The 20,163-nt window shown below is 44.1% G+C and overlaps 1 protein-coding gene across 1 annotated transcript in view; it reads left to right on the forward strand.

Moving 5' to 3' along the window:
* Nucleotides 1-20,163, forward strand: part of ppp1r13bb (protein phosphatase 1, regulatory subunit 13Bb) — an 85,002-nt gene that overhangs the window by 20,799 nt on the left and 44,040 nt on the right. Inside the window, exons 3-5 of the mRNA XM_045211260.1 lie at nucleotides 9,170-9,317; nucleotides 11,536-11,655; nucleotides 15,687-15,757. Coding sequence (XP_045067195.1) covers nucleotides 9,170-9,317; nucleotides 11,536-11,655; nucleotides 15,687-15,757 — 339 coding nt within the window. The remainder of the gene's footprint in view (nucleotides 1-9,169; nucleotides 9,318-11,535; nucleotides 11,656-15,686; nucleotides 15,758-20,163) is intronic.

Here is a 20,163-nt window from a genome sequence, read left to right on the forward strand (position 1 = left end):
ACGAACATCTGATGATTCAGAGGAGAACTGGGTGAAAGTGTTGTGGTCAGATGAGACCAAAATGGAGCTCTTTGGCATCAACTCAACTCGCCGTGTTTGGAGGAGGAGGAATGCTGCCTATGACCCCAAGAACACCATCCCCACCGTCAAACATGGAGGTGGAAACATTATGCTTTGTGGGTGTTTTTCCGCTAAGGGGACAGGACAACTTCACCGCATCAAAGGGACGATGGACGGGGCCATGTAATCTTGGGTGAGAACCTCCTTCCCTCAGCCAGGGCATTGAAAAATGGGTCGTGGATGGGTATTCCAGCATGACAATGACCCAAAACACACGGCCAAGGCAACAAAGGAGTGGCTCAAGAAGAAGCACATTAAGGTCCTGGAGTGGCCTAGCCAGTCTCCAGACCTTAATCCCATAGAAAATCTGTGGAGGGAGCTGAAGGTTCGAGTTGCCAAAAGTCAGCCTCGAAACCTTAATGACTTGGAGAACATCTGCAAAGAGGAGTGGGACAAAATCCCTCCTGAGATGTGTGCAAACCTGGTGGCCAACTACAAGAAACATCTGACCTCTGTGATTGCCAACAAGGGTTTTGCCACCAAGTACTAAGTCATGTTTTGCAGAGGGGTCAAATACTTATTTCCCTCATTAAAATGCAAATCAATTTATAACATTTATGACGTGTTTTTCTGGATTTTTTTGTTGTTATTCTGTCTCTCACTGTTCAAATAAACCTACCTTTAAAATTATAGACTGATCATGTCTTTGTCAGTGGGCAAACGTACAAAATCAGCAGGGGATCAAATACTTTTTTCCCTCCATGTATTCGTGGCACAAACCTAATCTTAATGTAATTTGAAACCTCATTGTGGGCTCTTAAATGAGTAATACATTTCATTATGCATGACGTAAATGTACATTTTATATATGATTTTGAAAAAATCCTCACAGAGGGCATGTGGCCACGCCACAAAATGTCCCGCTAAATTCGGGTCCGACCAGTGGAATTGAAGCTGCAGCCACAGAGGACAGACTGTGGTCTGATGCCATCATATAATCTTCATAGTGTTTTATTCTCTGATCCTTGCCACTTAATTATGGGCATTTTAGAGCTATTTGAATGAAAACGTCATACCTTTTAACACTGACACAATACCTGAAACGAATTTTAAGTTCTGTCAGGTTAATCCCTCTTATTTCAGACAGTCTTGGTGACCTAGGTATATGGAATCCAAGGCCATACCCCATGCACTTTAAGGCTTTGTCCCATAGGGGTGCACAGCTGGGCATTACCACAGTGCATGTAGGAGGGTTCCTTTTGCCCTTCCCATCGCCAACACACATCATCTTGTGACAAACCCATCCTATGCAACCTAAGGAAATTCAAGTAAAATATTTGCAAAACTTGTATACCTTTTCCCTTGCCTTCTCTGACATTTTGCCCAATATTTGAAATATCTAATATACAAACAAGTCTCTGCTTGTACAGAGCATGGTAGTGAAAAGGAATCTTCCAAAATATTGTTGCCTTTTGACATAATAGCACAACCTAGTGTTGACACAACTTTTAAATTGCATCTATCTCCATACGTTATTATCACACAGTTTATACTTATTCCCCATTTCGTCAAATTACAAAAATACCTCATTATTGTGCAGGTCTCCCAGAGTATGAACCGCTTCTCCTATCCATTTTTCCCAAATTATTGACTGCTTCCCAACACAAATAGCAGGACTTTACCATACAGAAGCAATGGAGAGACTCTTTGGTTATTTTATGTATGTGACGAGGTGTGAATGAAGGAGTCAGGCGCAGGAGGTAAAACACCGAAGTCCAGAGTTTATTCCGTTTACATCAATAAAACGCACCCAGCGTCAAAACGAAACTATCACAAGGGAAATATTCCACCTTGGCAATAACAACAGGAAGAGTAGCTCAACCGAGCTACTCGCTCTCACAATGAAACAATCACTCACAAAGACAAGGGGAACAGAGGGAACACTTACACACATACTAATTAGGGGAATGAGCACCAGGTGTGTGTGATTGACAAGACAAGACATGACAAGTGGAGTGATGAGAATGGGATCGGCAGTAGCTATTAAGCCGGTGACGACGAACGCCGAAACCTACCCGAACAAGGAGGGGAGGCAGCCTCAGCGGAAGTCGTGACAGTACCCGACGCGCGGCTCCAGCAGTGCGCCGACCTTGGGGACGGCCAGGAGGACGCGGAGCAGGGCGAGTTGCATGGCCACGGTGGAAATCCCTCAGGGAGGGATCGAGGATGTCCTTCCTTGGGACCCAGCACCGTTCCTCCGGACCGTACCCCTCCCACTCCACGAGATACTGAAGGCCCTCCACCCGACGCCTCAAATCCAGTATGGAATGGACCGAGTATGCCGGGGCCACTCGATGTCTAGAGGAGGTGGAGGAACCTCCCGCACCTCAGACTCCTGGAGCGGACCAGCTACCACCGGGCTGAGGAGAGACACATGAAACGAGAGGTTAATATGGTAAACGGGTGAGTAACAACCTGTATGTAACCTCGTTTATCCTCCTCAGGAGTTTAAATGGCCCCACAAACCACGGGCTCAGCTTCCGGCAGGGCAGGCGGAGGGGTAGATTCCGGGTCGAGAGCCAGACCTGATCCCCCGGTACGAAAACCGTAGCCTCCCTGCGGTGGCGGTCAGCGTTCGCCTTCTGACGATGCACTGCGCGCTGGAGGCGAAAGTGGGCAGCGTCCCAAGTCTCCTCCGCGCGCCGAAACCAGTCATCCACCGCAGGAGCCCAGGTCTGGCTCTGGTGCCACGGTGCCAGGACCGGTTGGTAATCCAAAACACATTGGAAGGGTGTTAGGTTAGTGGCGGAGAGAGTTCTGAGCGTATTCTGCCCATGGCAGGAACACCGACCACTCCCCCGGCCAGTCCTGACAGTAGATCCGCAGGAACCTACCCACATCTTGATTCACCCTTTCCACCTGCCCATTACTCTCGGGGTGAAATCCAGAGGTCAGGCTGACTGAGACCCCCAGATGTTCCATGAACGCCTTCCAGACTCTAGACGTGAACTGGGGACCTCGGTCGGACACTATATCCTCTGGTACCCCGTAGTGCCGGAAGACGTGAGTAAACAGAGCCTCTGCAGTTTGTAGGGCCGTGGGGAGACCGGGCAGAGGAAGGAGGCGGCAGGACTTCGAAAAGCGATCCACAACGACCAGGATAGTGGTGTTAACTTGGGAGAGGGGAAGATCAGTAATAAAATCAATACTAAGGTGAGACCATGGTCGTTGTGGAACTGGTAAAGGTTGTAGCTTACCCACTGGGAGGTGCCTAGGTGCCTTACTCTGGGCGCACACTGAGCAGGAGGAAACATACACCCTTACGTACTTAGCCAAGGTAGGCCACCAGTACTTCTCGGTCAGGCAGCGCATTGTACGACCGATACCTGGATGACCAGAGGAGGGTGTCATGTGTGCCCAGTAGATCAGACGATCACGGATAAGCGCAGGCACGTACTGCAGCCCAGCTGGACACTGCGGTGGAGATGGATCTGTGCGTAATGCCTGTGCTATAACCGCGTCCATATTACCGGCGCCACAATGCAGGAGGACGGAAGTATGGGGGTGTTGTCTCTGGGCCTCTCCTTTGTGTCATACAGCCGAGACAGTGCGTCTGCCTTCACGTTCTTTATACCCAGAATGTATGAGAGTGTGAAATCAAACCGGGTGAAGAAGAGGGCCAACCTGGCCTGGCGAGGATTCAGCCTCCTCGCTGCCCGAATGTACTCCGCCGGTGGCCGGGATATCTGGATCCCTCCAGGGGCTGGGGTGTAGGTGGCTGGATCCGGTTGACCAGCTGGTCTCGATAGATCGGGTCCTGTCCTCTCCAGGCGTTATACTACCTGAAGAACCCGATCCATCGCTTCCCCCAAGCTGGCCAGCATCGAGGAATGCTCCTGGACCCTTGCCACAACTCCAGGCATGCGGTCTTCTCCTGCTGACTCCATTCTGTGACGAGGTGTGAATGAAGTCAGGCACAGGAGGTAAAACACCGAAGTCCAGAGTTTATTCCGTTTACATAAATAAAACGCACCCAGCGTCAAAACAAAACTATCACAAGGGAAATATTCCACCTTGGCAATAACAAATGGAAGAGTAGCTCAACCGAGCTACTCGCTCTCACAATGAAACAATCACTCACAAAGACAAGGGGAACAGAGGGAACACTTATACACATACTAATTAGGGGATGAGCACCAGGTGTGTGTAATTGACAAGACAAGACATGACAAGTGGAGTGATGAGAATGGGATCGGCAGTAGCTATTAAGCCGGTGACGACGAACGCCGAAACCTGCCCGAACAAGGAGGGGAGGCAGCCTCGGCGGAAGTCGTGACAATGTATTAACAACTACACTGCCCTAGAATGGTGTAGAATTGGAACGATGCCCTGAATATCTGTGTCATGGGCTCTTTTTTTGGGATAGAACATATAACGGTTCAAAGGGAGTGGTCAAACTAGCTTCCAACGTAACCCATCTGTCTTCTACCTCCTCTCTCCTGCAGGGCTTAGCCATTCTGGATAGCTCGAAAGTCACATTGTACAGTTCTACATCTGGGAGTCCTAACCCTCTTTCTTTAGGGGCATGTATTTTCTGCATACTGATGCATGGTCTTTTCCCCTCCCATATAAAGTCTTTAATAATACTATTACACTGCTTAAAAATGTATGGAATGCATATCGGTAGCGTCATTTAAATATAGTTAAACTTAGGAACAAGCATAATTTTAATTGTATACATTTATCCCCATAAACTAAGATTCAACAACTTCCATTTTTTGGAGGACTGGAAGCATATTGCTATCCATTATCTTATCTAACTCTGATGTCAATAGAATCCCAAGGTACTTTATACCTGATTGCATTTAAAAGGGTCAACCATGGCTGATGGATGTTATTGTATAGACTGTCATAGCATCAGGTTTATGCCAATTAACCTTGTATCCAGAAATATATCGCCATAGTTTTAGAGCTTTCGTTTTGAAACATGCCCAACTAAATATTGGGGTTTATTGTATAAGCACTAAACAGATGAGTAATGATGCAACTAATGTCTTAATTAATCATATGTAGCACCTGGCTGTTTGGCAGACGAAAAGAAAATGACATGTTTTAATGTATTTCCATTAAAGTTGGAGCTTATTTGGGAGCTACAACTAACTTCCTTGGTGATTTATTATTTAAGTGTGCAGTTGGATATTTCAAGGGCTATCCCTTTAAGTATTCTGGTAATGTTGCATCTAAAAGGCCAAGACTTGAAAAGCACGTCTGTCATATAGCCTATTGAATTTATTCCCCATACAAATTCACGGAATCTATGCTCGATAAGGATCTATTTCAGGTTCATTAATCAGATATCCAACTCGTTCACAGAATTGACTTAGCCCTATTTACAATGAAATGTTTCCAACCCTGGAGCTGACATACTCCTGGCTCCAAGTTCTGAAAAATAGATGGGACTATTTACACGTACACTAAAGTGACCATTGTCCTAGATTGTGCTGTAACTGTTGCAAAATACAGTACCTTTAACTGGTTAAATCCGGTGCTGTCATTGTAGCAATAAATGCCTTTCTAAACCTTTTTTTGTTTTGTTTTTCTCATGTCGTTTTGAGTCGTCCACACTCCTCGCTAGGGATATGAATGTGATTAGAGTGGTCAGAATTGATGACCATGTGAATCCTTCAGCCAGGGAGGAGGCATGGCATGCATCTCCCTCTCTCTCTCCCTCCCTCCTTCTCCCTCTTTCTCCCTCTCTCTCAACTTCCACTGCCCATTCATTCGCAAATCGCGATACATGTATGCTCTCCAGAGACGGGGGATTGCTTGCTGGAAAGTGGTTGAAACAATCCCAGAGAGGGACTTACTTCAGCCGTCACCGTCTTGAAGCCGAAGCAATGCCAGGGTTGGATCCTCTATCTGTCAGTCAAAACAAGGCCCGCCCACTCTCATTGGCAGTGTGTCATCGGTGCTACACTCACCAGTGTGCCCTGGGGAGCCTTGCTCAGGAGGGGGGCTCGCGGATGCACCCCCCCCTCTCTCTCTCTCTCTCTGTTTTTCTGGTTTTTTTTCTCTCTCTCTCTCTCTCTCTCTCTCTCTCTCTCTCTCTCCCTCCCTCTTGCTTCCCTCTCTTTTCCATCCCTTGGTGCTCACACAACAAGCAAGGCACACTCCTCCAAAGACTCCTCCGCAGGGCTCCCTTCGCTACTGCGTGCCCTGACGCTTGCCTAGCGTTTGTAATTCATAACGCTTATGTGAGTGTGTTTTGGAGTCTAGAGTGGCAGGGCACTAAGACGCAGCTTGGGGGTGCATAATGAAGAAGTTTGTGACCATAGTGCTTCGCGGCCTGGTCAGCCTCTCGAAGGACCGTACCTGGGTGAAGGAGCACCACCGGCCGGGGAAGAAGGAAGGTCGGAGGAGACGGACAGCAGTTAAAGGGGGAAGTGCCACGGGCAGAAACCGCAACTATGGGAGGGGGGTTAGGATTCCTCTTGAGGTGAGATCTCTGTCTTGCTTAAGTTCAGTTTTGCCAGCCCCTGCCAGCTCCTTGTCACTATTTTTTGTGTAATGGTAGCGTGAACAAGACGACACTTGTATGCTTGTTGCTTTCTCGGTATTGCCCAGTAAACTATTTTTCGCATTAATCTAACCATTAATCTAACCATTGGTGACCAATGTGTCAATGCTGGGGCAGAGGCCATTGATTGGTCTAACTAGCACTTCTGTGGTTCCTGTGTTTTGGCAGAAGTGTCGGCATTTTGGCATTTTTTGGAAGACAGTCATATGTTTGCATAAAAACCCCATGGCATGACAGAACTCGAAACCCAACTTCGGGAATGCTGCCCTTTGTGAATTTCATATTTTTGTATATAATAATATGCTATTTAGCAGACACTTTTATCCAAAGCAACCTACAGTCATGCATGCATACATTTTATGTATGGGTGTCCCCGGGAATCGAACCCACAATCCTGACGTTGCAAGCGCCATGCTCTACCAACTGAGCCAGACAGGACCATGATTTTTTAAAATCTTTTTTTGTCAAAACAATATTTGTGTGTGAGCAAGTTGCTTTGGAGATCAGCCTCCCCTGTCTTGGAATGATGTGTTGACTGTCATTCTTGATTGTGTTGACTGCTGACCCTGAGTGTGCTGCTGACCATTGCCATAGAGCTTGTTTATTGGCATATATGCACATACTTAGATCTTCACATCTGAAATGTAGGCTACTGGTTGCAGTACACTATAATAAGTTAGATCATATTCATTTTAGGAAGAGCGTTCGATACCAACAAATATTTTTACCAGGTTTTTTCCTGGTAGGTTTTGCCAAGATCATTAGTTTCTTGTGTTATCCATCATGGTCCAATAGGCTTTGTTTTAGTGCACTTAAAATAATTGCTTGGTATTGGTATTATGATTGCATCTGATATATGGATGTTGAGGTGGATCTTAATGGAGGGATTCTGCAGGGAGACAAGGTGCTATGAAGCGCTGCGCTCTGAATTTGCTCGTGTCTAGTGTCGGCAATGGTAATCTTTATTCATCCCTGTTTTTCCGATTTAATCTCATCAGAATAGGGCGAACACTGCCTACCACTTTCCTGGCACCCGCTCCCCTGAATAATGCATTTTACTCAGAAAATGATGTTATCCTCTCTTGTTTAATTTGAAAATAAGAAAGCAGAGGAAAAAGAAAAGGTAATTGGTTTGGGATTGCCTGTTGGCACTAGTTGTGGAGACTGGTCTTGGTTGGTGTGATCTGCACTCTACATTTGAATCATGTTTGGGTTTGTCTACCCCCCCCCCTCTGTGGAAAAGAAGGCCAATGATTTCTCTCTTACCCCCTGCTGCTCTCTTGGTGGAATCTATTGCCCAATCCCAAATCGACCCATAGCAAGACCCCCTATGGACTTTGTAGATATGAAAGGGTTGAATGGATATAATCAATAGGGTAATGGCTCCACCTTTCCCCCAGATTGGCCATGTGGAATTTCGCCCATATTTCTTTCATTATCAAATCTTGTCTGACTGCTCAAAACTGCGGTGGGGTTTAGGGGCTAGGGGTCAGTTTGGGATTGGCCGTAATGTGTGCTACAGTGTTAGTTGGAAGCAGAAGCCAATCCAGCAGCTGGTGCGAGATCTTGGTTAATGGTTGCTAAGGCAAGATTAGCCATGGGAAGTGTCGTGGACTGCCCATTGTGACTGATGCAGGCTATGCTGTTAGGCTACATGTAGAGGTATCTTGAACATGTTATTAATTATGTTCTCAGCCTTTGTTCTATCAGTAATTAGCTTTCTCCATCTCTGCATTGGACTGAATCAATTGTGTGTGTGTGTAGAGGTTTGGGGGGACTCTTGTGGCAAACGCTGACAGTCTTTGATGGGCAACAGTTGATGGCACATTAACCTGCGAGTGGTACGATAGGAAGGAAAGATGGAAGGGAGGAATAGTCCTGGCAATATGTGAAAAACAATATGTTTGGGGCTCTGAACATTTTCAGGAATGCATCCATAGAAAAATGCCTCCTGGTGGCCGTTTTTCTATTTCTCTATGGATGAAAGTTATGATGATCATCACCAGACCGTTGAGTTAACCCATGTAGACTGCTGATTCAGTAGGGGTAGCGTTATCAGATGTCAATGCACCTATGAGGAACTGATGTCAGTCTGTGGTATTCCACAAACCTCTGTGACGTTTGCCATAAAGCGCTCCACCAAACCTTTTCACACACATTCCACAGGAGTGTGTGCTGAGGATACACTCATCTCAAGCTACAGCCAGGACAGGGTTGGTCGTAGCTTGATTCAGTCCAATGCTCAAAGCCGAGACCGAGAAGATTATTACTGATAGAACGAAGGCTGAAAACATAATTGAAAATCCACATCAATCTCTTTTGGTAGCTATTTATCATTGCTAGCTAACTGAAGGTACTGAAACCATTGAGCAAATGAAGCACTTGTAGTTCGGATTGGCAAAGGGTAGCTAACGGTTAGCCTAAATATTATGCTACATTTAGACTCTAAATCTGTCCCAATCCTTAAATGTACTACTGGTTACTCAACGTAACCAATAGCAGGGGATATAACTGCCTCTCTCTCCCGCTCAGATGATCCTGACAGTGTACCTAAGTGATGGGGAACAGGCACTGACAGAGGTGCCCATCACCCCTGAGACGTCGTGCCGCGACGTGGTCGAGTTCTGCAAGGAGCCTGGCGAGAGCGGCTGCCACCTTGCTGAAGTGTGGCGAGGCAACGGTAAGAGAGTGACGCCACCTCCAATCTCCTCCTCGAGCGCCTTCCTCCCCTAGCCTCTAGTACAGGTATACTTACATCTTGACCTAGAGTCCAGTTCCACTGCTCATTTTCATTCTTGCCCCTTAGTCAGGGACTGGGCTGGAGTAACAGCCTGCACATATCTTGAGCTGCACTTCCAACTAGACTAGGTCATTGTTGAAATGGAGACATTTCCATCAACCACTTTACCTGAACTGCACGTTGACAACTCTCATTACCACACAAATTGTGAAAGAGTTGTGTGCTTTGAGACCCTAACAATAGACTGTCTGCGTCCCAAATGGCTCTCTCTTCCCTATATAGTGCACTGCTTTTAACTAAGACCCAAAGAGCTCTGGTAGTGGACTAAATAGGGAATAGGGTGCTGTTTGGGATGCATTTTCTCTATGCTTAGGCTGCATTCAGACTTGAGCATGAATAATCATGTAGCACACAGTCAGCTACAATTTGAAATAAGCTCTGTGAAAGGAAACATACTTTTGTAAATACACAAAGTAACACCGAACGTGTCATGTCTTGTGCGTTGGAGAGCTTTTCAGAGCCACACATACCAGTCAAACTAAACCAAAAACTATGGTAATAACTAGCTATCATGAGAAAGAACCGTGAAACTACCGCAGGAGACAAGTGGATCTTTGAGTAGTCAAATGTGCACTATAAAGGATAACTCAACATTTGAGGGAATTGTCAATTGTATGTGGCCTATGCCAGTTGCAGGTGTAATGGCCAATTCATTTTACTTGTAGTTGGACAAAATGACAAAATTTGATTGCAAGCCCAATTAGAACCCATATTACTGGTAATAAACCAGATAATTCGTGCAAAGCTTGAAGGAACTGTGCACTTGACCTATAGCAGCCTCACTAAATATGTAGACACCACAAATGGGAATCCAAACAGTAATATAAAGCATACATAATATTGTTAGATATGTGAAAATAACATTTATTTTTGAAAATTATCTAAAATGAATGTTTGACAAATGAAAGAATTCCACATGGTTTTGAAGAAAGTCGTGTGTGCCATAAAACTGTCCGTAGCCTCCACTGTACTGGGTAATTGCATACAAAAAGACTGATTTGCCACAGATTTCTCCTATAAGGAGAACAGCTTACACACACACACACACACCACACACACACACACACACACACACACACAGAGGTTTTATTGTCAGGAGCTAGCCAAATGGGATTACGTAACGGGGCTAATAAACATGCTGGCTGGATGTCATGTTGTTTATCTCAAGGAGTGGTCCCTCTCAGCAAAACACTAATGACACGGGTGTGTCAGCTAGAACTCTGGTGAGGGAAGCAATCATGACGACTGTGTGTGTGTGCGCGCGCACACGCTCTGACAGCTGGGTGTGTCCACTGTCTGCATTTAATGTCTGAAGAGACTGTCTGCATCCCAAATGGCACCCTATCCCCTATATACTACACTACTTTTGACCAGGTTCCACTACTTTTGCCATTTGGGACACAGCCAAAGACTGATGAAAAGCACAGCCGGAACTATCTAGTCTTCATCAAAGCTCAAGTTTTTGGAGGGGAGAGGGGGTGGCGGCTAGGCTGCCCTTTTCCCTATCTGCCTCCTACACTGTGTGTGAGGCGTCTGGCTCAGCTGTAATGGGAACGAATGGGGCCAGCAGTCGGCATGAGTCTGCCTCAAGCGGAGGAGCTCACTTAGTGCTTTTAAAGCTCCTACGTTGGACCAGTCACTCTGCTCAACCAGGAGAACTCGGCTTTCTGCTGGTTATAGTGTCATCACTGCCGTGGTAAAGAATGTTATGGGGTGGGCTAAGATCCCCCTGTCTCCCTCTCCCTCTCCCTCTCGCTCTCGCTCTCTCGCTCTCTCTCCTCTGAATCGCTCTCTTTCTCTCTTTGTTCCTTTCGTTCTCTCTCTTGCTGTCCCTCACTAGCTCAGGGACTGTATGTATCAAGCGTCTGAGTAGGAATGCTGATTGTATCACTTTTGCCTTTTAGATCACAATAAATATTACATGGACAGGGGGGACCAGATCCTATATCAGCACTTTTTAAACTCTCTCAAATTCAGAAGGCTTTATTGCCATGGAAAGTGCTACCACATACATTGCATACAAGCAAACATATAGGAATTAAATAAATCAATGATGGCTGAAATAAACAATTCTCTCTCTGTGCCCCCATACCCCCAGAACGAGCCATCCCCTTTGAGCACATGATGTACGAGCACCTGCAGAAGTGGGGACCCCGAAAACAAGAGGTCAAGTTCTTCCTCCGGCACGAGGAGTCACCCACCGAAAGCAGCGATCAAGGTGGGTGCACTAGTAACCCCTTTACTGTCTGTGACCGACACATATATATATATACACACACACACACACACACACACACACATATGGTGCCTTCAGAAGGTATTCACACCCCTTGACTTTTTCCACATTTTGTGTTACAGCCTGAATTTAAAATGGATTAAATTGAGATTTTGTGTCACTAGCCTACTCACAATACCCAATAATGTCAAAGTGGAATTATGTTTTTTGAAATGTGTGCAAAAATAAATAAATGAAAAGGTGAAATGTCTTAGGTCAATAAGTATTCAACCCCTTTGTTATGGCAAGCCTAAATAAGTTCAGGAGTAAACATTTTAACACGTCACATAAGTTGCATAGACTCTGTGTGCAATAATAGTGTTTAACATGATTTTTTAATAACTACCTCAGTACCCCACACATACAATTATCTGTAAGGTCCCTCATTCTGTCAGTGAATTTCAAACACAGATTCAACCACAAAGACCAGGGAGGTTTTCCAATGCCTCGCAAAGAAGGGCACCTATTGGTAGATGGGTAATTTTTTTAAATAAAAGCAGACATTGAATATCCCTTTGAGCATGGTGAAGTTGTTAGTTACACTTTGGATGGTGTATCAATACACCCAGTCACTACAAATATACAGGCATCTTTAATAACTCCGTTGCCGGAGGGGAAGGAAATCCCTCAGGATCTAACCATGAGGCCAATGGTGACTTTAAAACAGTTAGTTTAATAGCTGTGATGGAGGAAAACTGAGGATGGACCAACATTGTAGTTACTCCACAATACTAACCTTATTGACAGAGTGAAAAGAAGGAAGCCTGTACAGAATACAAATATTCCAAAACATGCATCCTGTTTGCAACAAGGCACTAAAGTAATATTGCAAGAAATGTGGCAAAGCAATTCACTTTTTTTCCTGAATACCAAGTGTTATGTTTAGGGAAAATTCAATACAACACATTACTGAGTACCACTCTACAAATGTTCAAGCATAGTGGTGGCTGTATCATGTTATGGGTATGGTTGTAATCATTAAGGACTGGGGAATTTTTCAGGATAAAATAATTATAAAATAATGGGCAAATATTGCACAATCCAGGTATGGAAAGCTCTTCAAGACTTACCCAGAAAAACTCACACCTCTAATCGCTGCCAAAGGTGCTTCTACAAAGTATTGACTCTGGGGTGTGAATACTTTTGTAAATGAGATATTTCTGTATTTCATTTTCAATCAATTTGCAAAAAGTTCTAAATCTGATGAATCCATTTTGAATTCAGGCTGTAACACAACAACATTTTGAATAAGTTAAGGGGTATGAACACTTTCTGAAGGCACTAACTGTACACATCTACGCTGCTCACAGACGATATATAAGTCCCACTGTAATTTTGCCACTGGAAAGGGGGCCAGGGGGCTTTCTGTCCCTGAGCATGTTTTAATGCCGTTATGCTGCCACGCATTGAAATGCCATGAGTGTTAATCGGAATTGGATTGGAACACCAATGCAAGCATGTTACCTCTTCTCCTCTGCCCTTAATTAACCTTTCATCGATTCTTTGCATCTTCTCTCCTCTCTTCTTTCTTAAAACGTATTGGAGAAGAAGTCCGTGGGCAGGGACTTTGGACCTTCTTCTCCAATACTGCTGAGAAGGATGCGAGGAATTAATTGAATTGAGCCCCTCCCTCGTCTCTCTTTTCCTATCCCTCCCTCTTCCCCTTACTGTTTCCTTCTCTCTGTCCATTGCGTTTCCTCCCCTTGCTTTCACTGCTCACTCACTTTCTCCTGTACTTAGGGGTTAAAGTTCTCATTCGCTGCGATGGATTTCCATCACATAGTTTCTGGAGAGGTTGTTTTTGAGAGTAAGGGGTGGTGTGTGTGTGTGAATGGTTTGGAGATGACATGGCCTAATACAGGAGCATGTCTGTTCAACAAAATATATTCCCAAATAAATGTACTCTCAAATATTACATTTTCTCTGTTACGCAGTGTGCACTGAACTGACATGAATGATTGTTGCTGACACTTCAATGTTCAGATGAAGGGAATTAAATAGTCTATAATGCGCACCACCACGGCACTCACCTCAAATAGCTGTGTGTAGCCTACTGTAGCTTCAAGCAAAGTATCACTCAGGATGCAACTTTCCGTGCTACTATTTTTGCCATATAATGTTATTAAAACAGACAACCCCATAGTAGAATAGTTTACCTATTTACCTAGTCGGCTTATTGTATGTTCTATGCAAGATAAATATTCCTCTCGAGGCGCTTTTAAGTTGTGAGAGCCATAGTGAGGGAAATGTATTCTGACAAGCAGTCAATGCACAATAATTCTTAATACAATCTCGGGAAAACACTTTTGAAAGCAGTTTAGGCTTTTTTCTTTTTTTGCTAATAGCTCATCCTGATAATATAGACCTTGGGTATTCAAATCTTACCCTATGAGGTCCGGACCCTGCTGGTTTTCTGTTCTACCTGATAATTCATTGCACCCACCTGGTGGCCCAGGTCTAAATCAGACCCTGGTCCTCTGTAGCTCAACTGGTAGAGCATGGCGCTTGTAACGCCAGGGTAGTGGGTTCGATCCCCGGGACCACCCATACGTAAAAATTATGCACACATGACAGTAAGTCGCTTTGGATAAAAGCGTCTGCTAAATGGCATATTATTATTATTATTATTATTATTATTATTATTATTATTATTATTATTAGAGGGGAACGATGAAAAAACGCAGTGGAACTGGCTTCGAGGTCCAGAGTTGACTTTGATGGTTATAGACCAGGCTATAAGCATGGTCCAATATGTAAAAATAATTTTACCATACTTTTGACCAATATGTTATTGGGCTCATTTCTGGAGGTGGAAATTATATTTTATTTTCATTCATTTTGGATTATAATGTCCTTTTTAAAAAGTCACCAGAACTGAGCTTCTCAGTCCTTTTAAATAAAAATTATCCCAGGGTGGACCCGGACCACCTAGTCAAGGGTACTGGAATTGGTGTAACTCCCAGTTTAATACATGTACAAAATGATCCTCTTTCCCTAAAAGTATGATGATCATGACTTTCTCACGGGAAAGGGGAGGTTAACTTGGCCCCAGACAATCGATCTGAGATCGACACAAGTTTCATTCACAGGATTTTTTGTGGTTACTTTAACCCCTGTGTACTCCACTTGTCTTCTCTCCTCACTCTTTCTCTGCCTGGGCTCAGTGAGGTGTAATATGATGGTGTCTTCAGTGGAGAATGTCAAACAACCCTGTACTGGGCGGACACACACACACACACACACAGAAGTGGCCCCAGTCCATCACATGCCAGCTCTTACTCACTCATTCACTCACACTTATTATGTATCATCTGCATACTTAATAAGACCCATTCCAGCAGAAGAGGGTTCTCTGTTTATTAGTATTTACTCGCTAATGAGGAGTTGTGTCCCTGAGAGGGGTTCCTGTCTGTCAAACCCAGTCAGACTAGTAGCAATGGAAAATTGTAAAAACACATACTATGACAGTGGCATAGAGACCTCACGGCACACCCAGAACCCATCCACCCGTATGTGTGTGCGTGTGCGTGCGTGTGTGCAGATATACTGTCTAGTGCAGGGATGTCAAATTCATTTTCCCCACGGGTTGCATTTGGTCTTTACTGACGTCCGGAGGGCCACACTTAATATTGTTAATTTCCTCGGCGTCAAATTTAAACAAAAAAATAGTTCTCTATCCATCGCTTTTAGAATTTGAGGCTCCCTGACTGTCTAGCTTTCGTTTCGATGACTGTTAGCAAGCTGGACAGAGTGAAGACACTGTCAAATGTAGGTCCATTATCATCTCTACACAGTTTGTTTGTTTTTACTCATTTCAATGTCTATTGAGATCGTGTATTTTTGTATTAATTTTTTTTACAATAAAAAATAAATGATACCACTGTGGTTAAATTAGTTTTTTTTGGGCCAGGTTGAATGATGAGTTTGACACGTGGTCTAGAGTGTACTCAGTGTTTGTGCTTTTCCCCCTGCAGGGAGCCAGCAATCTCAAGAGCAGGCCAACCGTAGAAGTGGAAGTGGTGGGGAAAAACACAATGAGAATGGGGTAAGAGTCTCACTAAACAGTCTCGCACACATCATGCACCTAAATGATACACACTCTCATATTTTGATATTTTTGGGGTTGTGCCATAGTGAGACTGCTCCGCTATTATATAAAAAAAATACTTGTGGTTTATTATTTCAATAGGGCTGGTGGATCAACACGTCACAAATGGCCTTCGTTACCTCAATAGAGAGAATGTGGAAAAGTCCTTGTCCAATAGAAAATGTCCCTACCCATATCCATTGGATTTATCTCTAATCAATCACCTCCCTCCCAGAGGACCTTCGAACACAGTGGCACACCATACGTCTCTGATTCGGAGCCACGCCTCGCAGTCGTGTGACTCACTAAGATCAAATAATGACAAATACTTTGGCCAGCTTTGATTTGTTGATACGCTAGGATTATATGCGTTATGCTCAGTTACCTGGGGACGAGGTTAGGCCCTCACTGTGCCAGTGATTCACAAAATCAGTGTGTGAATGACATTTTGTGTGCTCCAGTTCTTCAAGGACAAACCTTTCACGATTTCACTAATATCATCAAACTCAATAAATTATAGCACGTTTTTGGGCTCATCACACAACACCCCATAATGAAAACATATATATATATTTTTTACAAAAATATAAATATTACATTTACATAAGTATTCAGACCCTTTACTCAGTCATTTGTTGAAGCACCTTTGGCGGCTATTACAGCCTCACGTCTTGTTCTACTGTAATCAATAGCGCACTCAAATGAATCACTCACATCGATATTGTATTGAAATCAATGGAACTGGGACAACAACCGTGGTGACGTACAGTTTACGCTCTTCTAACAGACAAACCTCAATGAACTTGGGTATGCTACATATAACTGTCAATAGATGACAACCTGTCGTAGCCATTTATCAACTTATGTCTCTGTGAAAAAATTATTTTGGTAGATGGCCAATACTGAAAAGGAAACGCAACACTGGATGATTTCACTGAATCACCACCTCACATCGGTTTCTAATTAGCGATGGGTGGCTTTCATTTGAATGATACTGTAGCTTAACCCTCAAATCCATGAATTCATGTGAGGCCAGAATCTGTTATGGGAGGAGCGCCCAATTTCTTTCTAGCCACCGTGTTCTGAAAATAACAGTTCTGCTACGGACTGGTGCGTATTTCAAAAACACTGGTACTAAACCAAAGATATTGATCTGTTTTTAAACAATTTGATTTTGTGAGATCGTGATGACTATAAACTTTATAATACTAGCATCACCAATCTGAGGTAAAAATGATGTCTATTTCCTGTCTTTTGTGGTGAAAACGTGCTTCACTGTAGGGATGGTTCTATGTTTCCTCCAGACGTGATGCTTGGCATTCAGCCAGAGCCCAGACTTGAACCCGATCTAACATCTCTGGAGAGACCTGAAAATGGCTGTGCAGCGACCCTCCCCATGCATACTTTCCGAATGCACTGTGAGGGAATTAAGTATTTGATCCCCTGCTGATTTTGTACGTTTGCCCACTGACAAAGACATGATCAGTCTATAATTTTAATGGTAGGTTTATTTGAACAGTGAGAGACAGAATAACAACAAAAAAATCCTGAAAAACGCATGTCAAAAATGTTATAAATTGATTTGCATTTTAATGAGGGAAATAAGTATTTGACCCCTCTGCAAAACATGACTTAGTACTTGGTGGCAAAACCCTTGTTGGCAATCACAGAGGTCAGACGTTTCTTGTAGTTGGCCACCAGGTTTACACACATCTCAGGAGAGATTTTGTCCCACTCCTCTTTGCAGATCTTCTCCAAGTCATTAAGGTTTCGAGGCTGACTTTTGGCAACTCGAACCTTCAGCTCCCTCCACAGATTTTCTATGGGATTAAGGTCTGGAGACTGGCTAGGCCACTCCAGGACCTTAATGTGCTTCTTCTTGAGCCACTCCTTTGTTGCCTTGGCCGTGTGTTTTGGGTCATTGTCATGCTGGAATACCCATCCACGACCCATTTTCAATGCCCTGGCTGAGGGAAGGAGGTTCTCACCCAAGATTTGACGGTACATGGCCCCGTCAATCGTCCCTTTGATGCGGTGAAGTTGTCCTGTCCCCTTAGCAGAAAAACACCCCCAAAGCATAATGTTTCCACCTCCATGTTTGACGGTGGGGATAGTGTTCTTGGGGTCATAGGCAGCATTCCTCCTCCTCCAAACACGGCGAGTTGAGTTGATGCCAAAGAGCTCGATTTTGGTCTCATCTGACCACAACATTTTCACCCAGTTCTCCTCTGAATCATTCAGATGTTCATTGGCAAACTTCAGACGGGCCTGTATATGTGCTTTCTTGAGCAGGGGGACTTTGCGGGCGCTGCAGGATTTCAGTCCTTCACAGCGTAGTGTGTTACCAATTGTTTTCTTGGTGACTATGGTCCCAGCTGCCTTGAGATCATTGACAAGATCCTCCCGTGTAGTTCTGGGCTGATTCCTCACCGTTCTCATGATCATTGCAACTCCACGAGGTGAGATCTTGCATGGAGCCCCAGGCTGAGGGAGATTGACAGTTATTTTGTGTTTCTTCCATTTGCGAATAATCGCACCAACTGTTGTCACCTTCTCACCAAGCTGCTTGGCGACGGTCTTGTAGCCCATTCTAGCCTTGTGTAGGTCTACAATCTTGTCCCAGACATCCTTGGAGAGCTCTTTGGTCTTGGCCATGGTGGAGAGTTTGGAATCTGATTGATTGATTGCTTCTGTGGACAGGTGTCTTTTATACAGGTAACAAACTGAGATTAGGAGCACTCCCTTTAAGAGTGTGCTCCTAATCTCAGCTCGTTACCTTTATAGAAAACACCTTTCTGATTGAGAGGGGGTCAAATACTTATTTCCCTCATTAAAATGCAAATCAATTTATGACATTTTTGACATGCGTTTTTCTGGATTTTTTTGTTGTTATTCTGTCTCACTGTTCAAATAAACCTACCATTAACATTTTAGACTGATCATTTCTTTGTCAGTGGGCAAACGTACAAAATCAGCAGGGGATCAAATACTTTTTTCCCACACTGTATTTGATGATAGTAAATGTAGGACACTCACACATTTTTACGATTACATCTATTTCTTCCTCTAGACTAGAGCGTCCATAGGGTCTGTGCAGCAGGATGAACGTTTGACATCCCTAATAAAGACTACTTCACCGCCACCTTCCGTATGAGTGCATAATATATGCCCCACTCTCCACCATAACTACACAATATGTCACGCAGCACGCTTCAAACAAAGTGGATTGGAGTTTTCTACTCAAATATGTTGAGATAAAGGCGTGTGTTATGTTGATTTCAGATGACCTGAACGATGAAGTTAGTAAATTATCGAGCAACGAACTCGTATACATTCCGATAAGGAAGTTACGAAACTTTGATGTATCAGATGTGAGCTTTTGTGCATGGCCACTTATGTGCCAAAATCAACGTTCATTTCAATGACGGTTTGACAAATGAAGACCAATATGTTAAAGACTTTCTTGGAAACACTCAATGCATGTCAGTCACTCTCTTTCACATATCTGCACTAAATTACTCCCATAGTAGTCCCCCTTTCTGGCATAAGTAAATGTGGTGCGCGTGTATCTGCGAATTAGTGATGCGGGGGTTGACTCATAACCCGCCGTGGCTGTGGTTATATCCGCAGGGCAGGCTGGTTTAGGGTAATTTAAAATTGTGTGGATGAAGGGTGGGTGGGTTGAATAAAGAGAATACCTTAAATCCATAAATGTATCATTCTTGTGCAATTTATATATATAGGCTACATTGATTATTTTCTTTCATTATTTAAGGCTATCTGGCATTAGTGCCTAAGTCTAAGCTTTAGGGCCGAACTGTATGCGCGCCAAATAGCCTACATGCCAATCGCCAAATACTTTTGGGAACGGGCAGAAAAGGTTAATATGCAACTCAATATTAGGAAGGTGTTTCTAATGTTTGGTATAGTCAGTGTATGTAAATCAGAGAAGAAGAAATCCTGCACACCCTGTCAATATTATTCCGCCATCTCTGATTGTAGCCTACCCGGTCAGGTGCGGGCCTCAGATTTTCACTTTATCACATATAGTCGGGCGGTTGCGGATGGGTATTTTAGCAATTGTGTGCGGGTGATCAAACAACTGACCCGCGCACCACTAGTGTGCATGCGTGTGTGTGTGTTAAAGGATGGCTCCATGATAAGAGCAGCCTCTGGCATGCCCTCTCACTCCCCAACCATCTGTCCCAGATTCCAGAATGGGGAGAGCTGTGGTTGAGGAAGCGGAACTAATTGAACCTTAAGGGGGGGCGGGAAAAAAACCATTGCGGCACAAGATGGAGTTTTTATTTATTTATTTATTTATGTATTTATTTATATACTTTTGTGATGACCGCATCGCAACA

Source organism: Coregonus clupeaformis, chromosome 36, assembly GCF_020615455.1.
Source record: "Coregonus clupeaformis isolate EN_2021a chromosome 36, ASM2061545v1, whole genome shotgun sequence".
In the NCBI taxonomy this organism is placed as follows: Eukaryota; Metazoa; Chordata; class Actinopteri; order Salmoniformes; family Salmonidae; genus Coregonus; species Coregonus clupeaformis.